Below are 18822 nucleotides of genomic sequence, written 5' to 3' on the forward strand. Positions count from 1 at the left end.
CAGATAACATATAAACTAATCTATTTTCTCAAGAAAAAAATATATAACCTAATCTATAGCGAATTAATTGATAGGTTATGAACTAGTTTATAAGGAATAAATTAGATGATTCATGATTTAATTTACAAGAATTGTTTTATAAATATGAAATAATAGAACCGGTAATGGTTATGTAACCATAAAAAAAAAGAAGAACTAGTACCGGTTATAGTTTAGTAGTGATTGACCTCGAACTTAGTAAAAATGTCCACGGTTCGATCCTGCAACTGCGATTAGGATGAAACTGAAATCATTTAACCTTAAAACTAATCTCTGAACCAGATTAGACAGTCTATTATCATGGTGAAAAAAAAATTGTAAAATTGAAATTATTAAAGAAATTGAAATATTAAGAAATGGACATTTTTTCTTTGAAAAATAAAGTTATTATCTCAGCAAAAATGCAAGGTGATGTGCACTATCTTCCACTCTTGATGCTCTTTTTTGGTTGATCAGAGTTCAGTGAGGCAGAAAGAACCTGTTATAGAAAAACTACAAAATTTTCTTCCTCTCTCTCTCTCTCTCTCACACACCACAATTCTCAATTCTCTCTTCTCTCTCACTCATTCACTCCCCAAAAAAGACAACAACACAACTGTCTCTGATTCACCTTGTTGTGTGGTTTGTTGAAGTGTTATTATTACTTCATGTGTTGTTACTCTTCCACTTCTTGTTTTTGTTTCATAGATATCCACAAAAACAAAACTAACTTCAGGACCACTTACAAAGACATTATTGTCCTTGGGTTTGTATTTCATCAAACTTTTACCCTTTTTTGATGTTTTGTTCATAAAGAATCAAACTTTATGAGTTTTGAGTAGTGGGTTTAGTGAGAGAATTTCTGGGTTTGCTTCAATTTTTGCTTTTTAAGTCTTTTGAAGATTCATGTTATGGTGTTTGGTTGTTCAGTTTTTTTTTTTTAATGTTCTACCAAACAAGTGGTTTTTGCTTTTACCTTGAATCTTCATTGAAGAAAAAAAGTTGGTAAATTTTTTAAGGATGTCTGTGAATGGAAGAGTTTCTGGTTCAAATGGAAGATTATCATCATCAAAAATGAAGTCTTGGAAAGGAAATGAGTCTTTGCATGTGTCTAATTCTAGTACAACATGTAGGTGGAAACTGTTTCTGTTTTGGGTTTTTGGTGTTGTTTTTATAGGGAGTGTTTGGTTTATCTTTAGTAGTTTCAATAGTAAGCATTTGAGTAATGAATCAGCTTGTGAAAAGAGTACAGAAACATTGCTACAACGTTACAATGTCAGTAGGAAACAGCTTAATGCTTTGGTTTCATTGTTCTCTGGATCAGATCAGGTGACATTCACTTTCTTTCTGATACAATTTTTCAATTTTATTGGTTGTTTGACTTTTTTCTGTAAAATAATTGTTTTTTCTGCTGAGCATTATTTTATTTTTGTTAATTAAATATAAAACTTGTTGGATTGTAACTTTGAGCTGCAGTGTAAGTTATGTTGTTATAAACTTATAATGTTTTTTTTTTCAAGGTATTATGATGTTTTTTTTACAAGGTACTTATGTTGTGTAACAATTGAATTTAATTACTTACTATAAGTGACAACTATATATTTGAGAGAAAACAGTTGCTGTCTATGAAGCATGTCGACACCGATAATAATTTGGAAAAATTTTCATAGTTTCATGTAATGTCAGTGTCATGTTGTGTTGGTGTCATGTCGGAGACACGCCTATTCTGAGGAGTGTCTATGTTTAATAGGTTTCTGTTGCGGTTATAAATAATGATGACTAACTAGTCTATAATAATGTAGATTTTGTCGAATTGTATTGATGAAAGAAGACTTCAAATGCTGTTAAGCAGTGGCATAATCAACACTCCTCCACAGTCTCTGTGTCCAAAGAATCAGGAGCTACAAAAGGAGCGTAGATATGTTGCAGAATTTATAGAACAATGTCCAATTCTTGATGATTTTGTTCACACAAGGCTTGGATTATCATTCCCTTGGAAAACATATGTAACATTGGACTCTCCACTTTTGTCCAATTGGTTTAATGTTTTGTTCTGTGGAAAGGTAGAGTCTTTACTATGTAGCCGCAATGACCAAAAAGTTCCTTTTTTAAAATTGTTGATTCTGCTTGGAATAAGTTGGTACCTATGAATCAGATCCTAATTTACAATCTGCATTTCTCACTGTTCAACATGTCGAAGGGACCATGATATTTTTTTGAATAAGATACAAAGTACAAACACATAGTAACTGATCTTTAGGCATCTAATGTTTCATTTCTTGTAAGAATGTTGAGTGTATGTTTGCTTCCACGTTTGTAACTGCACTTTGTATGGTGTTGAATGCATGGTCCTTATACTCAACAATACATAGCTTTTATCCTAATTTTGCAGTTTGAGTTTGTCGAAGCTCAGTGAAAAATATAACAGTTAGTAATGCATCATATGGATTTTGGACGATTCCATTTTTAAGCCCTTCCTTATAATTTGAAGATTCCTTTGAATTGCTAAACCATCACCATAACATTCTTTTTAGCTTAGCAAGTGCTATAATAAGTTCACATTTTGATGTGTAAAACACAGTGAAGTGCCAATGGTACTTTATTCTAGAATTTCATTCAACCTATAGGATAATAACATGATTATGTAAAGTAGTGAATTTTTGTTCGAGTTGCTTCAAACATTGTGCAGTAAGTGTGAAGTTACATGCTTATTTGAAAATATGCATCACAATATAGTTAATCCGCCTGTTTATTTTGGTTTTGCAATCACAGGTGCTGTTGGGTCCTTATTGGAATTATACTATCAATTTATCTAGTTTAGTTAAAGGATGCTGTTGGGTCCTTATTGGAATTATACTGTTCCACAAGTTGTGTGGCTTCTGTTTACTACGAAAGAGTCAAAAGCAGAAGAAGGTAGTTAAGAAGCATCCAGCTGCTCAACAAAAGCGGATTCAACATTCTATGCACGGTCATTCAAAGGCTTCTGGGAGGTGGAGAAAAAAGTTGCTAGTTATTTTTCTGTTACTTGGAATCTTTGGTTCTGGATGTTTATTTTGGTACATGAGTTCAGACATTGCGCAAAGAAGAGTAGAAATGCTTGCCACTATGTGCGATGAGCGAGCCCGAATGCTGCAAGATCAATTTAATGTGAGCATGAACCATGTCCATGCTCTCGCTATTCTTGTGTCTACATTTCACCATGGTAAACATCCTTCCGCAGTTGACCAGGTAGCATATACTTCATATTACATGTTTTAAGGAAAACAATTGAAGAGATAGAATTTACGTAAACAACATAACATTGAAGCTTGTGTTTCATTGCAGAATATTTTTGGAAAATATACCGAGAGTTCAGCATTTGAGAGACCACTTACTAGTGGTGTTGCTTATGCTTTGAAAGTTCTGCATTCTGATAGGGTGCATTTTGAGAAGCAGCACGGATGGACAATTAAGAATATGGAAGCCGAGAACGAGGCACTAGTTCAAGATTGTATTCCAGAAAACTTGGATCCGGCGCCCATTCAAGATGAATACGCACCAGTCATATTTGCTCAAGAAACAGTTTCTCATATTGTATCTATTGACATGATGTCAGGGAAGGTGTGCCCTCTCTTAGCTTGCTATCATACTTTGAGGAAGTGCCTTAAACTGCTCATATAACGTGTTGTCTATAATAAAATATATTTTTGCATTGTTATATAGGAGGATCGCGAGAATATTTTGCGAGCAAGGGCATCCGGAAAGGGTGTTCTGACGTCCCCTTTTAAACTACTGAAGTCCAATCACCTAGGTGTTGTACTTACATTTGCTGTCTATAACTCTGAACTTCCTCCAGATGCTACACCCGATCAGCGTATTGAAGCTACTGCAGGGTAATTATATCTAATAATAAGTTAATAATATAGCCCCTATAAATAACTGTCTACGGAGTGTAATGTGTTTTGTTTTGGTATCGATGTATTGGAAGGTATCTTGGTGCATCTTATGATGTTCCATCACTCGTGGACAAACTTCTTCACCAACTTGCCAGCAAGCAAACCATTGTTGTCAATGTTTACGACACAACTAATGCATCTGCACCTATTACAATGTATGGTACTGATGTTATTGATACTGGCTTACTACACATAAGTGGTCTAGATTTTGGGGATCCGCTACGAAAACATGAGATGCACTGCAGGTTTGTTTTCACTCTAAATGAAGTTCTATTTTATTTATGTCCAAAGAATTGAATTATGATATCAATATATTTTCATTTTTTTTGCCAGGTTCAAGCATAGGCCTCGATTACCTTGGACACCAATATATGTATCTGTGGGGGTATTTGCTATTACCTTTCTTCTGGGACATATATTTCATGCAGCGATAAATCAAATAGCTAAAGTGGAGGATGACTATCGTCAAATGAGAGAGCTCTTAGTTCGTGCTGAAGCTGCCGATGTCGCAAAATCTCAGGTTCTATATATTTCTGGAATAGTTGCTTTCCATAATGCAACATACTCCCTCCATTCCTTTTTGGTTGTCGTTTTAAGGATATTTACACAGAAGGAAAATCAATAAATTTTGTTACTATTAATAAAACTATGTCTTTTCCTATGATACCCTTATTTATTATCCTTCTCTCTCAATAAATAGTTAAGGGTATCATTAACAAAAATTATAGTTAGTTAGTGTTGCATTCAACTTTGAAAACGACAAATAAATAGGAATCGAGTGAGTAATTGTTAGTTTGATGGCAAGAATGTTAAGATTTCTCTTGCAAATTCATATGTTCAATGCATCACATGATGATCACCGGTCAACATGAGAATTTTTTCTAGTATCTTATACAACCTTTTATTTGATTAAAATTAATAAATACTCTTCTTGACCTCCAAGGATTGGTTTCTCTTTTTGTAGTTTCTTGCGACAGTTTCACATGAGATCAGGACTCCAATGAATGGTGTTTTAGGTATGCTGCAAATGTTGATGGACACTGACCTTGATGACAGTCAGATGGATTTTGCCCAAACTGCTCACACGAGTGGTAAAGATCTTATATCGGTCATTAACGAAGTTCTATATCAAGCTAAGATTGAGGCAGGCAAACTTGAACTTGAAACTGTAGCTTTTCATCCACAAGCTATTCTAGATGAAGTTCTATCACTTTTCTCTGAAAAGGCCAATGAAAAAGGAATTGAGGTGAAATCATATCTTTAGATACTATATACTTTGTTTTGTACCTTCAATTATCTCGGCATTAAGCACATGTTCTTTTTACCTTTGGTTGAGCACAGTTGGCTGTTTATGCATCCAACCAAGTACCTCAAGTTGTCATTGGCGATCCTAAACGCTTCAGGCAAATCATTGCCAATCTTGTTGGCAATTCACTTAAGGTTAGATACATTTTCGCGCTGCAATATCTTCTCCTTTAATCGTTGCTGATTTATAATATTTATTAATTTTTTATCAAAAAAAATATATAAAAAAATTTATTAATTAGTTTACTTGGTACATTTCAGTTCACTCACGATAAAGGACATGTTTTTGTCTCGATTCATCTGGCAAAAGAAGTGAAGAATCCCCTTGATATCACAGATGCAGTGCTAAGAGAAGGCTTAATGAATCAGGACATATCAGAAAGAACATGTAATAATACATTGAGTGGATTTCCTGTAGGCAACAGATGGAAAAGCTGGGAAAATTTTAAAAAGTTAAAATTGATGGATGAGTCCGAAACTATTCAACTACTTGTAACTGTTGAGGACACTGGTATAGGAATTCCTACCGATGCACAAAGCCGCATATTCACACCTTTCATGCAGGCTGATAGTTCCACATCCAGAACATACGGTGGAACTGGAATAGGATTAAGCATTAGTAAATGTCTAGTTGACCTCATGGGAGGAGAAATTGGATTTGTAAGCGAGCCTAAAATCGGAAGTACTTTTTCATTCACTGGAAATTTCAGAAAAGGAGAAACCAAATCTCTGGATGAAAAGTGGCAGCAGAAGTATAATCCTTTTGTCTCCGAGTTCCGATGTTTGAAAGCATTAGTAATAGATAGAAGAAAAATCCGTGCCGCGGTTACAAGATATCACCTGCAAAGGTTAGGGATGTCTGTGGATGTTAATTCCAGTCTTCAAGCTGCATGCTTTTGTCTATCTGATACTTGCAAGTCAAGGTAATTTTTTTTTTCTTTTTTTCGGTTTAAGATGAAAATTCGGATCAGTTGTACCCAACAAACCATAAAAGTTTACCTATTTAAACTCTGACATATTAGTTTGTTTTTGTTCTCAGTATGTCAAAGCAGTTGGCCATGATTCTTATCGACAAGGATTCCTGGGACAACGAATGTAGTATCTTATATGCAATCAAGAAACAAAGACAAAATGGCATCAAAGAGGACACATTAAACTTTCCAAAGATTTTTCTCCTGGCCAACGATCTTAGCCATAGTGAACGTAACGAGTTGAAGTCGGCTGGTATCATAGATGATATACTAATGAAGCCTCTTTGGCTAAGTGTTCTGATTCAGTACTACAGAGAGAAAGTATTCAAACTTGAAAATTTATTAATACAGAAACGGATTTTGGTGGTTGATGATAATGCAGTAAACAGAAAAGTTGCTGAAGGTGTTCTTCGGAAATATGGGGCAGTAGTTACATGTGTTGACGGGGGTAAGGCTGCTCTAAAGATGCTCAAACCACCACATAATTTTGATGCTTGTTTCATGGATCTTCAAATGCCGGAAATGGACGGGTAATTAATCTTCCTATTCCTCCTTTGTTTAATTTGTTTGTGAATTTTGCATAAATGGATGGATAATTTACAAGTATTGTCTTCTTATATGTTGCAGTTTTGAGGTCACGAGGCAAATCCGCTATATGGAGAACGAGGTAAATGAAAAAATCACTGGTGGGGAAGCATTGGCGGAGATGTTTGGGAATGTTTCTTATTGGCACATTCCAATACTAGCTATGACAGCTGATGTAACTCAATCATCGAACGAAGAATGCAAAAAATGTGGGATGGATGACTACGTGTCAAAGCCATTTGAAGAAGATCAACTCTATATGGCAGTCACACGTGTTTTCAATTTCGGTTCATAGTAGTAACATCTCTCATTGACACACTGCAATACTAGCTACTACTACTACAGCTGATGTAACTCGGCCTTCGACAGAAGAATTCAGCACAATGGATCAGAATCGATCTCAGCTATGACCATGTGTAGATATGGTAAGTGTCATGTTTCATAATACTTCGATGAAATGAGTAGAAAGCTTTCATGATTGGAAGATTCATGTGTTGCATTTCTAAATCTTGGTCACTCTACTTAAATATGTTTCAATATTAATAGTTTTTTCCCCTTCTTTTCAGAAAATTGATGTCAACCGTGCTAATTATCACTCATTGTAGAAGAGGTCAACAGGAGTCATAACTAATTTGTGTGTACATATTTTTTTCTTTGTGTATTCATTTCTAGCAAGTAAGATATATAAGATAATATTCATTTCTAGCTAGTAGGATATATAAGTTAAAATGTTAATAGTCATGTCATCATTAATTCATTTTTTGGGGGCTAAGATGGAAAGAAATGAAAGATATCTGAACCCTCAGAAGTTTGTAAAATATAAATCATTACACAGTATAGACTATAGTAGTATGAGAAATGTATCATTATTCTTGTGAGTTTCCAATTCCAATATATCACTAAAAAGTTGCAATGGATATTGGTACATGATATACAGCAGAAATGAGGACCACTAATGGATTAAGAACCTTTTTTTTCTTTCTCCATATTGAAAAAGGCAATAAAGAAAAAGGGTTGCAACAACATAAAAGGTGTGAAAAAGGAAGTGAAATAAATAATCATTTTGTCATTAAAAAGGGTTAAAAACAAGGCCATGTTAGGTTGGAATATCTAACATTACATAATGTCAAGAATAAAAATTGTTTTCTATATGTGATTGTGAAGAACATGACTAAACCAAGCCATAAACATAACCTTTGAAATAAGCTTTTGTTACAGCTCATTTTTGGATTTGTTCGCTCGAAAGTCATAATTTCATAGGTTCATGCCGTCAACACAGGACAGTGCATAAAGTGGATTTTGATATTTTTTTCTTCTCTAAATCATTGAACTTGAAATTTGAATCGTCTAATCTTAAACCAAGAACCGTCCTGTGTTGACTGCATGAATGCGTGAGATTTATGATTATATGCGATGAAAAATATGATTTATGTGGGTCACATACACATTTGTGACCACTATAGATTATCAATAGTATAATGTATAGGTAGATCCCATTATCAATCTGATCCTGAATGGTCCACTTGCAAGGGAATATAAAATTCTTTCTTAGCCGTTACAAGCACATAACTTGTCTGTCTTTTCTCTCACCAGCTACTGTATATATAAGTAACAAAATGTTGGTGTCTTAGCCATCATTTAACTCTTCATTTTTACAATGGCAATATCCATGTTCAAGTTAATGTTTCCTCTACTATTCCTATCCTTGATTGTTCCAAAAACTGGTAATAAAAATATCCTTGTTCCAGAATATCTGAAACTATTCAAATTTTTACATTTTCAAAATGTTATTAGTTATTAGTCTAGAAATGTAAACATAACAGCTTTCTTTGTTACTTGCAGCAAACGCCGAATTCGAGCTATGGTGTGTAGCAGATGAACAAACCACTGACTCTGATTTGCAGGCTGCCTTGAATTGGGCTTGTGGTAAAGGAGGTGCAGATTGTAGAAAAATTCAACAGGACCAACCATGCTATTTTCCAAACACATTGAAAGACCATGCTTCTTATGCCTTCAACAGTTACTTTCAGAAGTTCAAGAATAAAGGTGGTTCCTGTTATTTTAGAGGTGCTGCTATTACAACAGAAGTTGATCCTAGTAAGTATTATTCAACACATTCTTGATAACCAGACTCCACTTTTATGATTTGTTTAAGGGGTCATGTTAACAAGTGTCCTAAGGACGTTGTTTGAGGAATCCATAAAGGGCACTTGTTGGCATTTTCCTTTGTTTAAACTAAGAAATATATATGATAGGATTAGCTGCAGTTACTGCGCTGGCTTTGTAATTGATACCAGTCGTCCAATCTAAATCAGTGTTGATATTAGTTTAATGAACATGTAATATCACCCGTTCGATCTCAAATTAATGGTTGTGATTCGAAACGGTGTGAAATTTAACTACATCGGATCTGGATCCGAAATATACATGTTCACATGGCAATGAGTGCAAAAAGTAGATCCATGAAAGGGTTGGACACGTGACTTTGATTAGTTTGATAAATATTAAAATGGTAAAATAGATTTACCTTGAATTGTGCATGGCTGCTTGCAAAAGGGGAAAAGGAAAACTAGCTTGTCAAACAAGTTAATTAGGTTGCACTCCATGTTGGTAGAAGCTATATTTAGTAAATCAACAATTTCAAGAGATTTAGTCAAAGAGATTTTAAAGTCATTCAACTATGAAAAATTATACTACTTAACAACTAATTTTTTATAATTATTGAAATTGTATCGTAGTCTCACATTGCCATGACTCGGAATTTTAGATGTATATATATTGATCGTACGTGGTTGAGCAACCTCATTAATTTTATGAGCTAACTTTTGGAAGAACCATGTTCATTTAACAATAATCTCATGTCTGACATTGCAGGTCATGGTTCTTGTCACTATGACTTCTTCCCATGATGGAAACTATCATTGAAGAATGAAGACTCAAAACAACTGCAGCAAAAGTTAGAGTTGGGGCTTTTTTGTTGAGTATTAGTTACTTATGCAATGTGCTCTAGCTTTTTGCCTTTTTCATACATTATTGATTATTGATACAACTTAGTCTTGCATTGTTGTTGTTCTCAATCAAAGTCTGAAAAGTCTTGAAATCTTTCTTGCAATCTAGCTTTGCAATCTTACAAAAATCAAAATGGGTTTTATAAAAAAAAAGACAATAAATATTTATAAGAGTGTCTTAATTGTTACATTTAAATCATCTATTTATTTATTTTATTTTATTTTCTAATCTAAAGAATTTTAAATGATTGTTATTTCTTATTGGAGGTAGTACTTTCTTCCATCCCAATGTAAACGTATAGTAAAAATTAGGAAACTCTAGAGAATCCAAATTTTTATGATTGTTACATTAATATTATAGGTAAGATACATTAGTTTTCCAATCTATATATATAATTCTTAGATAGTTCTCCTACTATCCATCTTAACCCACATCACTCATTTACATCCAATTAAATCACACAATAATGCCACATCACTTCCTTATATTATATCATTTTCATCTCTATTTTTTTTTGTTTCCACATCACTTCCTTATATATTTTTTCAATATAATCAATATTATATCATTCTCATCTCTATTTTTTTTTTATATTATATCAGTCTCATAATAAATAATAAATAATTATGCTTCTCCAATTATCCAAAAATTGATGTCACAAGATATTACAATTTTCTACATTATTATTGAATTATACCTCTCCAATTATCCAAAAATTGATGTTGTGATGTTACATTTTTCTACATTATTATAACATTTCTTAGTGACAATGAAGATGAACATGGTTGGATTCTCTTTCAATATTTATCCCATTTAAATGTCAACCGTTTTCATAGAAACAACAAAGAGTTTATAATTTAGTCACACAAAAAAAATACGAAGATATACATTATTGACTTAATTACATTATAATTTTAGAGAAGAGTGGAGATTATGCAAAAAGTAAGGTTATGAGATTGAAATATATAATAACCATTATCATTATCATATTTCATTCAATTTTAGTGTGTCGCCTATGCGTTGCACTATTGCATTGGCTGGCACACCCCACCAAAAAAATAAATATATTTCATTCAATTTGATGGTCCGTACTCATTCTCTATACATATAGGTATATATATTGGTTGGAGGAAGTGATAAGTACATCACTTTTATATTATTATTATTATTATTATTATTATTATAATTTTCATTTTATAATACTTATTGTTACAATTTATACAAATAATTTTTCAACATTATAATATAAAATACCACATAACACCTGTGCATCGCACGGGTGTGGGACTAGTGAATCTAAAAAAATGGAAATTTGCTTATGATTAAAGCCGGAGGAAGTACCAATTAAGGCCTTGGAAGGTCAGTAGCCTTTTAATCCTTAAGATCCACCCATTGCAATTCTCTAGACAGAATTCAGTTTAACTACAAAGAGCCAACATTATACTATAAATAATAATCATCTTGCATCATTTCTCAATTCTCATAATATGTAAACACAAGTTATAAGATTTATATTTAGTGTTGTACAAGTCTTTCTGATTGAGATGCGGCGTCCTCCTCTACCTAATAACTTCATCGCCACAATGGCTAACCGTATTACTAACTTAGGCTTTCCAACAAACATCTTCGATTTTCAAACCTACGTTCTCTCCGGTTACTTGGACAAGAATTTTGCTTCCTTGCTACGACTTCTGTCACCGTACAACGATGATCAGAAGCTAGAGAAAGTTTTATTGCTCGGTGTGAAGTTGAATTTCTTCAACTCATTTGCTAACTGTCAGCCAAATGAGTTCTACACCTTTATGAAGCATCTGAGGACTCCTGCAGGACAAGGTGAGCTTAAGAAGATTGCAGTACAGGAGAGGCTTGAAAAGCGCGCTGCTGCTCGTGGTTTCACTGTTCATGAAATGGCGTACGTTGCTTTGGCTGAGATTCCGGTGTCTGATTTTTTGAAACCGAAGCATGAGATTCGTAGGAAATTATGTGAAGAAATCATTGCTGAGTATCAGAAGAATCAATTGAAGATTGCTCAACTGGCTCATCCCACATTAGATTGTGCAGAAGGCGATCGAAGTGGGACACTTGCAGTGGAGGAGAACGTTCAAGGTAGCGGAGTTTTAGATTGCTGATTATTGATACAGCTGAAGTATGGTACTAATATTGGACTTTTCTTATAGAATTCGATGAATTTATATTTAAGATATTTAACATAGGGAGAAGGATTCTTCTCAGCAATAGTACCTAAAATATGTCACTGATTCTAAACATATCAGACATTAGAAGTGTTCCGATCTAGAACTCGGGCTCCCAATAGCTACGGTAGACCAGTGGATGAGGATTCTTCCGACCTTCAAATTATGACGAATGGCCTGAATCGACGTCTTCGGCCTAGGATGTGGGGGTATTCATGCAAACTGTCATACACTCAAGTTGGTATTGAAGTTGTGATGTGAGACTTTATATAGCCTAAAAGGTGTAGTATTGAGCTTGGGTCAGCCTCAAGTCCAATCTACTAATACTCTACTAAATTTGGTCTATTATGTAACGTGGAAATCTAATCCCTTTTACTAGACTCAATCTGGTTAGTACATAGTTTTTTTCTAACATAGAATTATCATGTCATGCAATATAAGTTACATTTTTCATCTACTGGTACCTCCTTGAACTTAACCCTGAAGAAATTTTGTATTAAATTATTGTAAAAAAAAAATTGCTTTAAATATAAGACCATCTACAAATTTTTAGTTACATTTATTACTTTTTTCTTCTTTTCAAACATAACCTTATTAGTAGTACATTAGTACTAGCAATTTGTCTTAGAATATGAAATGGTCATAAAATTATTTATACACAAAGAATAATTTTTAAATATTTACACATTTTTTGTCAAAAGGTTCCTCTAATAAGAAATTGAGTAAAAAACAACCAACCGTATTACCAACTTAGGCTTCCCTGCAAACATCTTCAATGCTGTAACCTACCTTCTTGCCGGTTACACGGACAAAGATTTAGCCTCCTTGCTTCGAATTCTGTGGCCGTTCACCGATGATCAGAACCTTAAGAGGGTTCTATTGGTCGGTGTCAAGTTTAATTTCTTCACCTCCTTCACTAACTGTCAGCCAGAAGAGTTCTACAGTTTTCTCAAATATCTAAGGACCCCTCAAGGACAGTATGAGCTTCGGAAGATAACGGTGCTGGAGATGCTTGAGGAAAATGCTGCTTATCATGGTGTCACCGTTCATGAAATGGTTTCCATTGATTTGGCTAAGATTCCGGTGTCTGATTCTATGAAACGGAAGAATAAGAATCGTAAGAAATTGTATGAAGACATCATTGCTGATCTTGAGAATGATCAGTTGAAGTTTTCTGATCAGCAGGCTCTTGCCTCTTTTGATTGTGATAAAGGCAATCCAAATGAATTGAAAGAGAATGTTCCCGATGGAGGAGGATCGAGCAATGCTGGTCTCTAGGGTTGCATTTCTAAATGTTTACCGATTTATTTGCATAATATATATGTAGAACTTTTGATATTGTAAGCAACATTGTTTTGATTGATAAGATATGCGAAATGAGTTACAAATGTTCATATTTATGGACTTTATATATTTTTTCTTCTTACTACATATAATCTGTGCTGCTAATTTTTTTTAATTTCACTTACATTTTTGTGCACTTAACATAACACTGTTTTTGTTCATGTTTTTTTATCTCTTACAAATGTTTTTTATCTCTGAATTATCAAGAACCCTTCTCCTAAAGACAGGAGGGTTACCAAAAAAAGGTGTAGTATTAAGCTTGAGTCAGCCTCAAATCCAATCTAGAACAGGAAGTATTCAAATTTGAAGTATCTCTGATACTAAATGTGAAAATTTATTTAAGTCAAGATACAAAATTTGGTCCGTTACAAAGCGTCGGAAACGATTAGAATCCATGGAAACAAAAAGAGAAAACTTAGTACGTAATAAACATAAGTTGGAACACTTTAATTTACATGGTAACCAAAAATGGATTTGAAAAGGCATAATCTGAATTGATGATCATTACTGCCACCAATTAAGGTCCTGGAAGGTCAGGAGCCTTAAGATTCTCTAGACACACTTCAGTTTAATACAGTATACTAACAAAGAGCCAATAAGCATACCAGCTATTAAAAAAAAGGGATTCAGCAAATACACTGCAGCCCCCGCGTCTCCTACCACTCGTACCACCTGCACCTAGACACAGAATTTGTTTGGTCTCTTTTGCCGTCCCCACTTGGTTCATGAATGCTATTATCATCATTTTCTTTGGCATACAGAGGATATATTCCACATTCTTTCACCATCATGGTTGTTGGATAACTTAAGAGACGACGATTCCCATCTAGGATCTCAAAAGTGAAAGCCTCGGCAAATCTTCCAATTCTTGACGAGTTCAATTTATACTTCCATAAGAATGTGTTATGTTGGGAAATTCTTCTATTATGACCTAGCCTATGCCTATCATATTCAACTTCAAGCTTGTTGGAACGTAAGTGTATTCGACCATCAGACTCAAATTTTAATGCATATGCAAAGCTAATATCAAACCGAGAGATTTCGTATGGAAAGTCATGCCCCAAAACCACACACAGAGCGAAACCAATAAGCCTGTTTCTCTCGTACAAATATAAATCATCGCTGCTTATACTTATTGAATGTCCTTGACAACGGTGAGGGAACCAATCAGGAACTGCAATTCCTGGAAAACAGAACAACACCCACCAATATGCATCATTATTGATCTTAATATATGCTTCCTTTTCAATATTACTCAAAGAAGTAGCATCTACTTTTTGACTATTGGTGAGATAAAATTTGAAGGTGCCTTCTTTGGAATCAGACCCTGAATTTAGCATCATTCTCTTCATGGAATGACAATCAAATGCCAAAACTTGGTTTAGATTTGGTGGAAGCTTTGGTACACATTCAAGCAATTTGCAATCACTTAAATTAAGTGATCTCAAACTTGACAGATGAGCTATACTCTCAGGAAGGTTCACAATACTACTTCCTTGCAGTGAAAGTTCAGTCAAGGATGACAACCGGCCAACCTCATTTGGTATTTCTGGAAAGGTCCCAAGCATTGGGCAACCATAGAAATCGAGTCTTGTCAATTTCAATTTGAAAATGCTGCTCAGAAAAGTTTCAAGTGACTCACAGTAGGTAAGTTCTAACTCCAAGAGTTTACTAAGATTTCCAATGGAAGATGGAATAGCCTTAAGCTTTTTGCAACATTGCAAGCTCAATTCTTCAAGTCCGACCAAAAGGTGCAAGGATGAAGGTAGTTCTTTTATTGCTGTTTCGTCTAAAATAAGCACTTTTAGATTTTCCATAGTCTCCTTGATTTCAGGTAACTCCTCCAACTGTAAACAACTACGGAGACAAAGTCTTCTAAGAAACTTCGAATTGAAAAGTTCAGCTGGTAGACATGTTAGGGACCTACAATTCGAAATATCCAACCAACAAAGGTCATTGATACTTCTAACAATAGTATTTGAATCCAGATCACAAATCTCGTAATCCCCCGCATTATTCAGCTCTATTGCCATCGACTTACTAACAAATATTTTTCTTTCCCAGTTAGAATATACATAAAAATCAGAACAGTTGTATGATTGAACCACATCAGTTCTACCGCTTATTAAAAGCTTTTCAAGTTTGTAACAATTTGGGAGAGCAACTAATCCAGATGATCTCGACAGAATATTACTACGAACATCTAACCTCTCAAGTTTGGTACAACCAGCTAAATATAACCAGTTAAGCTTGTCAAGGAAACTAGAGGAATAAACTTGTACCAAACTTATACAATCAGTAAGAATTATTTCTTCAATATTTGGAGATAAGGAGAGGTCCGGTACTCGAACCAGCTTCTTAGAATAACTGAGGTTGAGCCTTTTCAAATTTGGTAAAGCCTAGAGAGAAAAAAAAAATATTAACAAGAATTATAATTATGTGATTCATATATAAAGTCACACAATAGAAAGCATGAAATGAAATACCTGATCCCCCTCCCAAAGTTGTTCAAGATGGCTATAAGACATATCAAGTGTAGCAAGATTTTTTGGGCAAAAGTCTTGCGGCAAAGATCTTTGAGGGAAGCCATCCCAACGAAGAAATTTTAAATCATTAGGAAAACGCTTAAGAAACGCATGAAAGGTCACATTTGAGTTATTCCTAAAGTGAGTGTAGAACTTGATCATTCTAAGATTATGCATTTTCTTAAATGTATCAGCATGCAGTTGAACATTCTTTATTTCATCCATGTTTAGAAATATACATTGGATTGCATCTGTTCCCTTTCCCTAAAATCAAACATTAAGAATTAATAGAGATAATAAATAAATAAATAAATAAATAAGAAAAAATGGTTCCATGAAATCTAATAATTGTTAATCACTTTGCAACATGTGGGAAATTAAATTCATAAGAGAGAGTGATTTATCAAGTATGATTTGAAAAGGGCTAAAGAAGATAACATACCTTGTTCTTACTTAAAACGTCATAAACATCGTTAGTCTTCCATAATCGACTACGTTTTCCAGGATCATTGGCACATTGAAGCCTAACAATTTCATGCCCCATTTCTTGTATTAGATCATGCATCCAAACTCTACCGTTTGAAATAGATATAAGGATCCTATCACTGAGATCATCTATTCCTTTAGAAGCAGAGAAACCAGAAGAATCCAATGCGAGTGCTACAGCTTTCTCCGGTTCTCCTGTATAGAAGCAAGCTATATCAAGAAAGATATTCTTTTGTTCGTCGTCAAGTCCATCATAACTCAACTTCAACAATCTGAAAATATTAAGATCTGGAAGCTTTTTAAGCTTTTGCAGCTCACTTTCCCATACTTTCTCCGATTTTCCATAAAGCAATGAGCCCAAAACTTTGAGAGCTAATGGAAGCCCTTGAGCATAAGCTAAAACCTTTTCTGTTAAGCTCGCAAAAGATTCAATCGGCTGTTTTTGTTTAAAGGCACATAAACAGAAGAGTTGTAGAGAATCTTGATCATCCATTTCCCTAACTTGATATATTTCATGAGCATTGGCATTCTCAAGCACTTGCCTGTCTCTACTAGTCACAATGATTCTACTCCCCGAGCCAAATTTATGATGTGTTCCGATTAAATCTTTAAGTTGATCAGCATCTTTCACATCATCAAAAACAATAAGACCCTTTGTCCGTTTCAGCCTTTGATCGTAAGAATTTGATTCAGAGGATGTAATTGTTTCGTTTAGAAGTTGTGATAAGTATTCTTTTTTTACATGGGATAGTCCTGCTCTTTCTATTTCTTGTTGAACATTTCGAATAATGCTTTTGGATCCGAAATGAGTTCCAAGTTTATCAAAGATTGCTTTGGCAATTGTTGTTTTGCCTATCCCTCCCATGCCCCATATTCCTATGATTTGAACAGTCGGTGACTCGAGGAGCAACAAGGATTGAATTTTTTCAATATGGTTGTCAATTCCTGTCATTTCTTCATAATCACTTGGGACACAACGATTCAATTTTTTCACAATGTCTTCCACAATCTCTGTAACAAGTGTGCTTTCAGGTCTAACAAATAATGAAAAAAACTAAAGCATTAGTTTTCTCTTCTCTGTATAACTAATTGAAAGGAAAACAAAGGAGTTAATAAGAAACAACATGGATGGATAGATTCACACATATATTACTACCTTACCTTCTCTCTATATATAGGATATACTAACTAAACAAATTTATGTGTCCATTTTATAAGACTATCTCTAAATACTTGATTAATTTCAAATTAAGTGCCATTTAAGATTTCTTTTTAACCCTGGTCTGGTGGAATTGAATTAGGACCTGGAAGTGTGCTCCTCGTTAAGGTTTCAGGTTCAATCCTCTCTTGTGCCTAGCTTCTTAATAAAAAATTTCTTTTTAAGGATTAAGAAAAATAAAACACGATTAACGATTTTAGATTGATTTATGGTTTTTAATTTTATTCAGAACAAACTTACAACTTTATTTAGCTCTCTTTGGTAAGGCCAATAAGCTAGCTTATAGCTTATAGCTTATAAGTTAGCTCTATTTGGTAACCGTTTTTGAAAAAGAACTTATAACTTATTTTACTAGCTTATAGCTTATTTTTCAGACGCTATTTCAAGTAGGTTATGAGCTTATAGCTTATCATTGTTTCTTCCAATTTTACTCATATCATCTTACTTGAAAAAATTTAAATATCAATTAAACATATATTTTTCATGTCATTTCAAACTTATAAGCTAGTTCAACCGCTAATTTTACTAAATACTATAAATTCAATCAGCTAGCTTATTTGGTTATAAGTTATTCGCTATAAACTATAAACTAGCTTATCAGTTATCCACTATTTTTTACCAAATAGAGCCTAAGGCAATTGAGTAATATGGCAAGTGCTTGTAGATAAAATTAGTGACCTGGTTTTTTGTGAATCCCAGCCTGAAAGTCCAGCTACTTGGGTTAGAGAAGCCTTCCAAGCATCGACTTTGTCACCAAATCGTTGATGATGCTTAACTAAATCATCTGCATAACTCTGTCTTTGATGCCTAACATTTGATGGATCAACCTTATAGAACACAGGTATGACTTCCCTTTCATATCTCTCCTTACATTTAAGTATCTCAATGAGTTCATCTAAGCACCAACTTGAAGAAGCATAGTGTTGTGATAAAATGATGACATAAATTGTTGATTCTTGAATTGCTTTGTATAAGGCTGGTGAAATTTCTTCACCTCTGTCAAGTCTATTATCTATGAATGTTTCAATGTTTTGCCTACATAATTCTGCATAAAGATGACTTGTGAAGTTGTCACGTGTATCTTCTCCTCTAAAGCTTAGGAACACATCATACGTTGGATCAGACATAGCAATAGCACTGTAGCACAATTTTCTCTTTGTTCTGTGCTTGACTTTGCATTTCAGGGTAATCATACTTTAAATCTCGAGATCCACTTTTAATTTGTAATATATT

At 34.1% G+C, this 18822-nt stretch overlaps 3 protein-coding genes across 5 annotated transcripts; 2 read left to right on the plus strand and 1 right to left on the minus strand.

Annotated features, from left to right (window-relative positions):
- Positions 1-397: 397 nt before the first annotated feature.
- Positions 398-7692, plus strand: LOC123919684 (histidine kinase 2). 2 transcript variants are annotated; one of them, XM_045971662.1, is made up of 14 exons: positions 451-1347; positions 1821-2030; positions 2067-2081; positions 2791-3246; positions 3343-3618; positions 3721-3890; positions 3986-4198; positions 4287-4473; positions 4918-5199; positions 5295-5393; positions 5520-6181; positions 6298-6759; positions 6857-7239; positions 7381-7692. In XM_045971662.1, the coding sequence occupies exons 1-13, from the start codon at positions 1039-1041 to the stop codon at positions 7107-7109; spliced, it is 3594 nt and encodes a 1197-aa protein (XP_045827618.1). In that variant the 5' UTR covers positions 451-1038; the 3' UTR covers positions 7110-7239; positions 7381-7692. The 2 variants fall into 2 exon arrangements, with proteins under 2 accessions (XP_045827617.1, XP_045827618.1); XM_045971661.1 differs by having other exon boundaries at positions 398-1347; positions 1821-2081.
- Positions 7693-8274: 582 nt separating this feature from the next.
- LOC123919685 (glucan endo-1,3-beta-glucosidase 4) lies at positions 8275-9959 on the plus strand. The gene is made up of 3 exons (XM_045971663.1): positions 8275-8538; positions 8657-8911; positions 9689-9959. The coding sequence occupies exons 1-3, from the start codon at positions 8472-8474 to the stop codon at positions 9721-9723; spliced, it is 357 nt and encodes a 118-aa protein (XP_045827619.1). The 5' UTR covers positions 8275-8471; the 3' UTR covers positions 9724-9959.
- Positions 9960-13756: 3797 nt separating this feature from the next.
- Positions 13757-18822, minus strand: LOC123924167 (disease resistance protein RPV1-like). Of its 2 annotated transcripts, XM_045976952.1 has the most exons (5): positions 18268-18786; positions 16327-17404; positions 15846-16148; positions 14669-15758; positions 13757-14542 (listed from the first exon to the last, which is right to left on the minus strand). In XM_045976952.1, the coding sequence occupies exons 1-5, from the start codon at positions 18780-18782 to the stop codon at positions 14016-14018; spliced, it is 3513 nt and encodes a 1170-aa protein (XP_045832908.1). In that variant the 5' UTR covers positions 18783-18786; the 3' UTR covers positions 13757-14015. The 2 variants fall into 2 exon arrangements, with proteins under 2 accessions (XP_045832908.1, XP_045832907.1); XM_045976951.1 differs by having other exon boundaries at positions 13757-15758; positions 18268-18822.

Source organism: Trifolium pratense, linkage group LG4 (genome assembly GCF_020283565.1).
Source record: "Trifolium pratense cultivar HEN17-A07 linkage group LG4, ARS_RC_1.1, whole genome shotgun sequence".
NCBI lineage: Eukaryota > Viridiplantae > Streptophyta > Magnoliopsida > Fabales > Fabaceae > Trifolium > Trifolium pratense.

Coding starts and splice junctions, on each gene's coding strand:
- LOC123924167 (XM_045976951.1), bottom strand. CDS start 18,782: ATGATTACCCTGAAATGCAAAGTCAAGCACAGAACAAAGAGAAAATTG. Junction 17,405..18,267: donor TGGGATTCACAAAAAACCAG/GTCACTAATTTT, acceptor ATTATTTGTTAG/ACCTGAAAGCACACTTGTTA. Junction 16,149..16,326: donor ACGTTTTAAGTAAGAACAAG/GTATGTTATCTT, acceptor GTTTGATTTTAG/GGAAAGGGAACAGATGCAAT.
- LOC123919685 (XM_045971663.1), top strand. CDS start 8,472: ATGGCAATATCCATGTTCAAGTTAATGTTTCCTCTACTATTCCTATCC. Junction 8,539..8,656: donor CTTGATTGTTCCAAAAACTG/GTAATAAAAATA, acceptor TGTTACTTGCAG/CAAACGCCGAATTCGAGCTA. Junction 8,912..9,688: donor TACAACAGAAGTTGATCCTA/GTAAGTATTATT, acceptor CTGACATTGCAG/GTCATGGTTCTTGTCACTAT.
- LOC123919684 (XM_045971661.1), top strand. CDS start 1,039: ATGTCTGTGAATGGAAGAGTTTCTGGTTCAAATGGAAGATTATCATCA. Junction 3,891..3,985: donor CGTATTGAAGCTACTGCAGG/GTAATTATATCT, acceptor ATGTATTGGAAG/GTATCTTGGTGCATCTTATG. Junction 5,200..5,294: donor CCAATGAAAAAGGAATTGAG/GTGAAATCATAT, acceptor GGTTGAGCACAG/TTGGCTGTTTATGCATCCAA.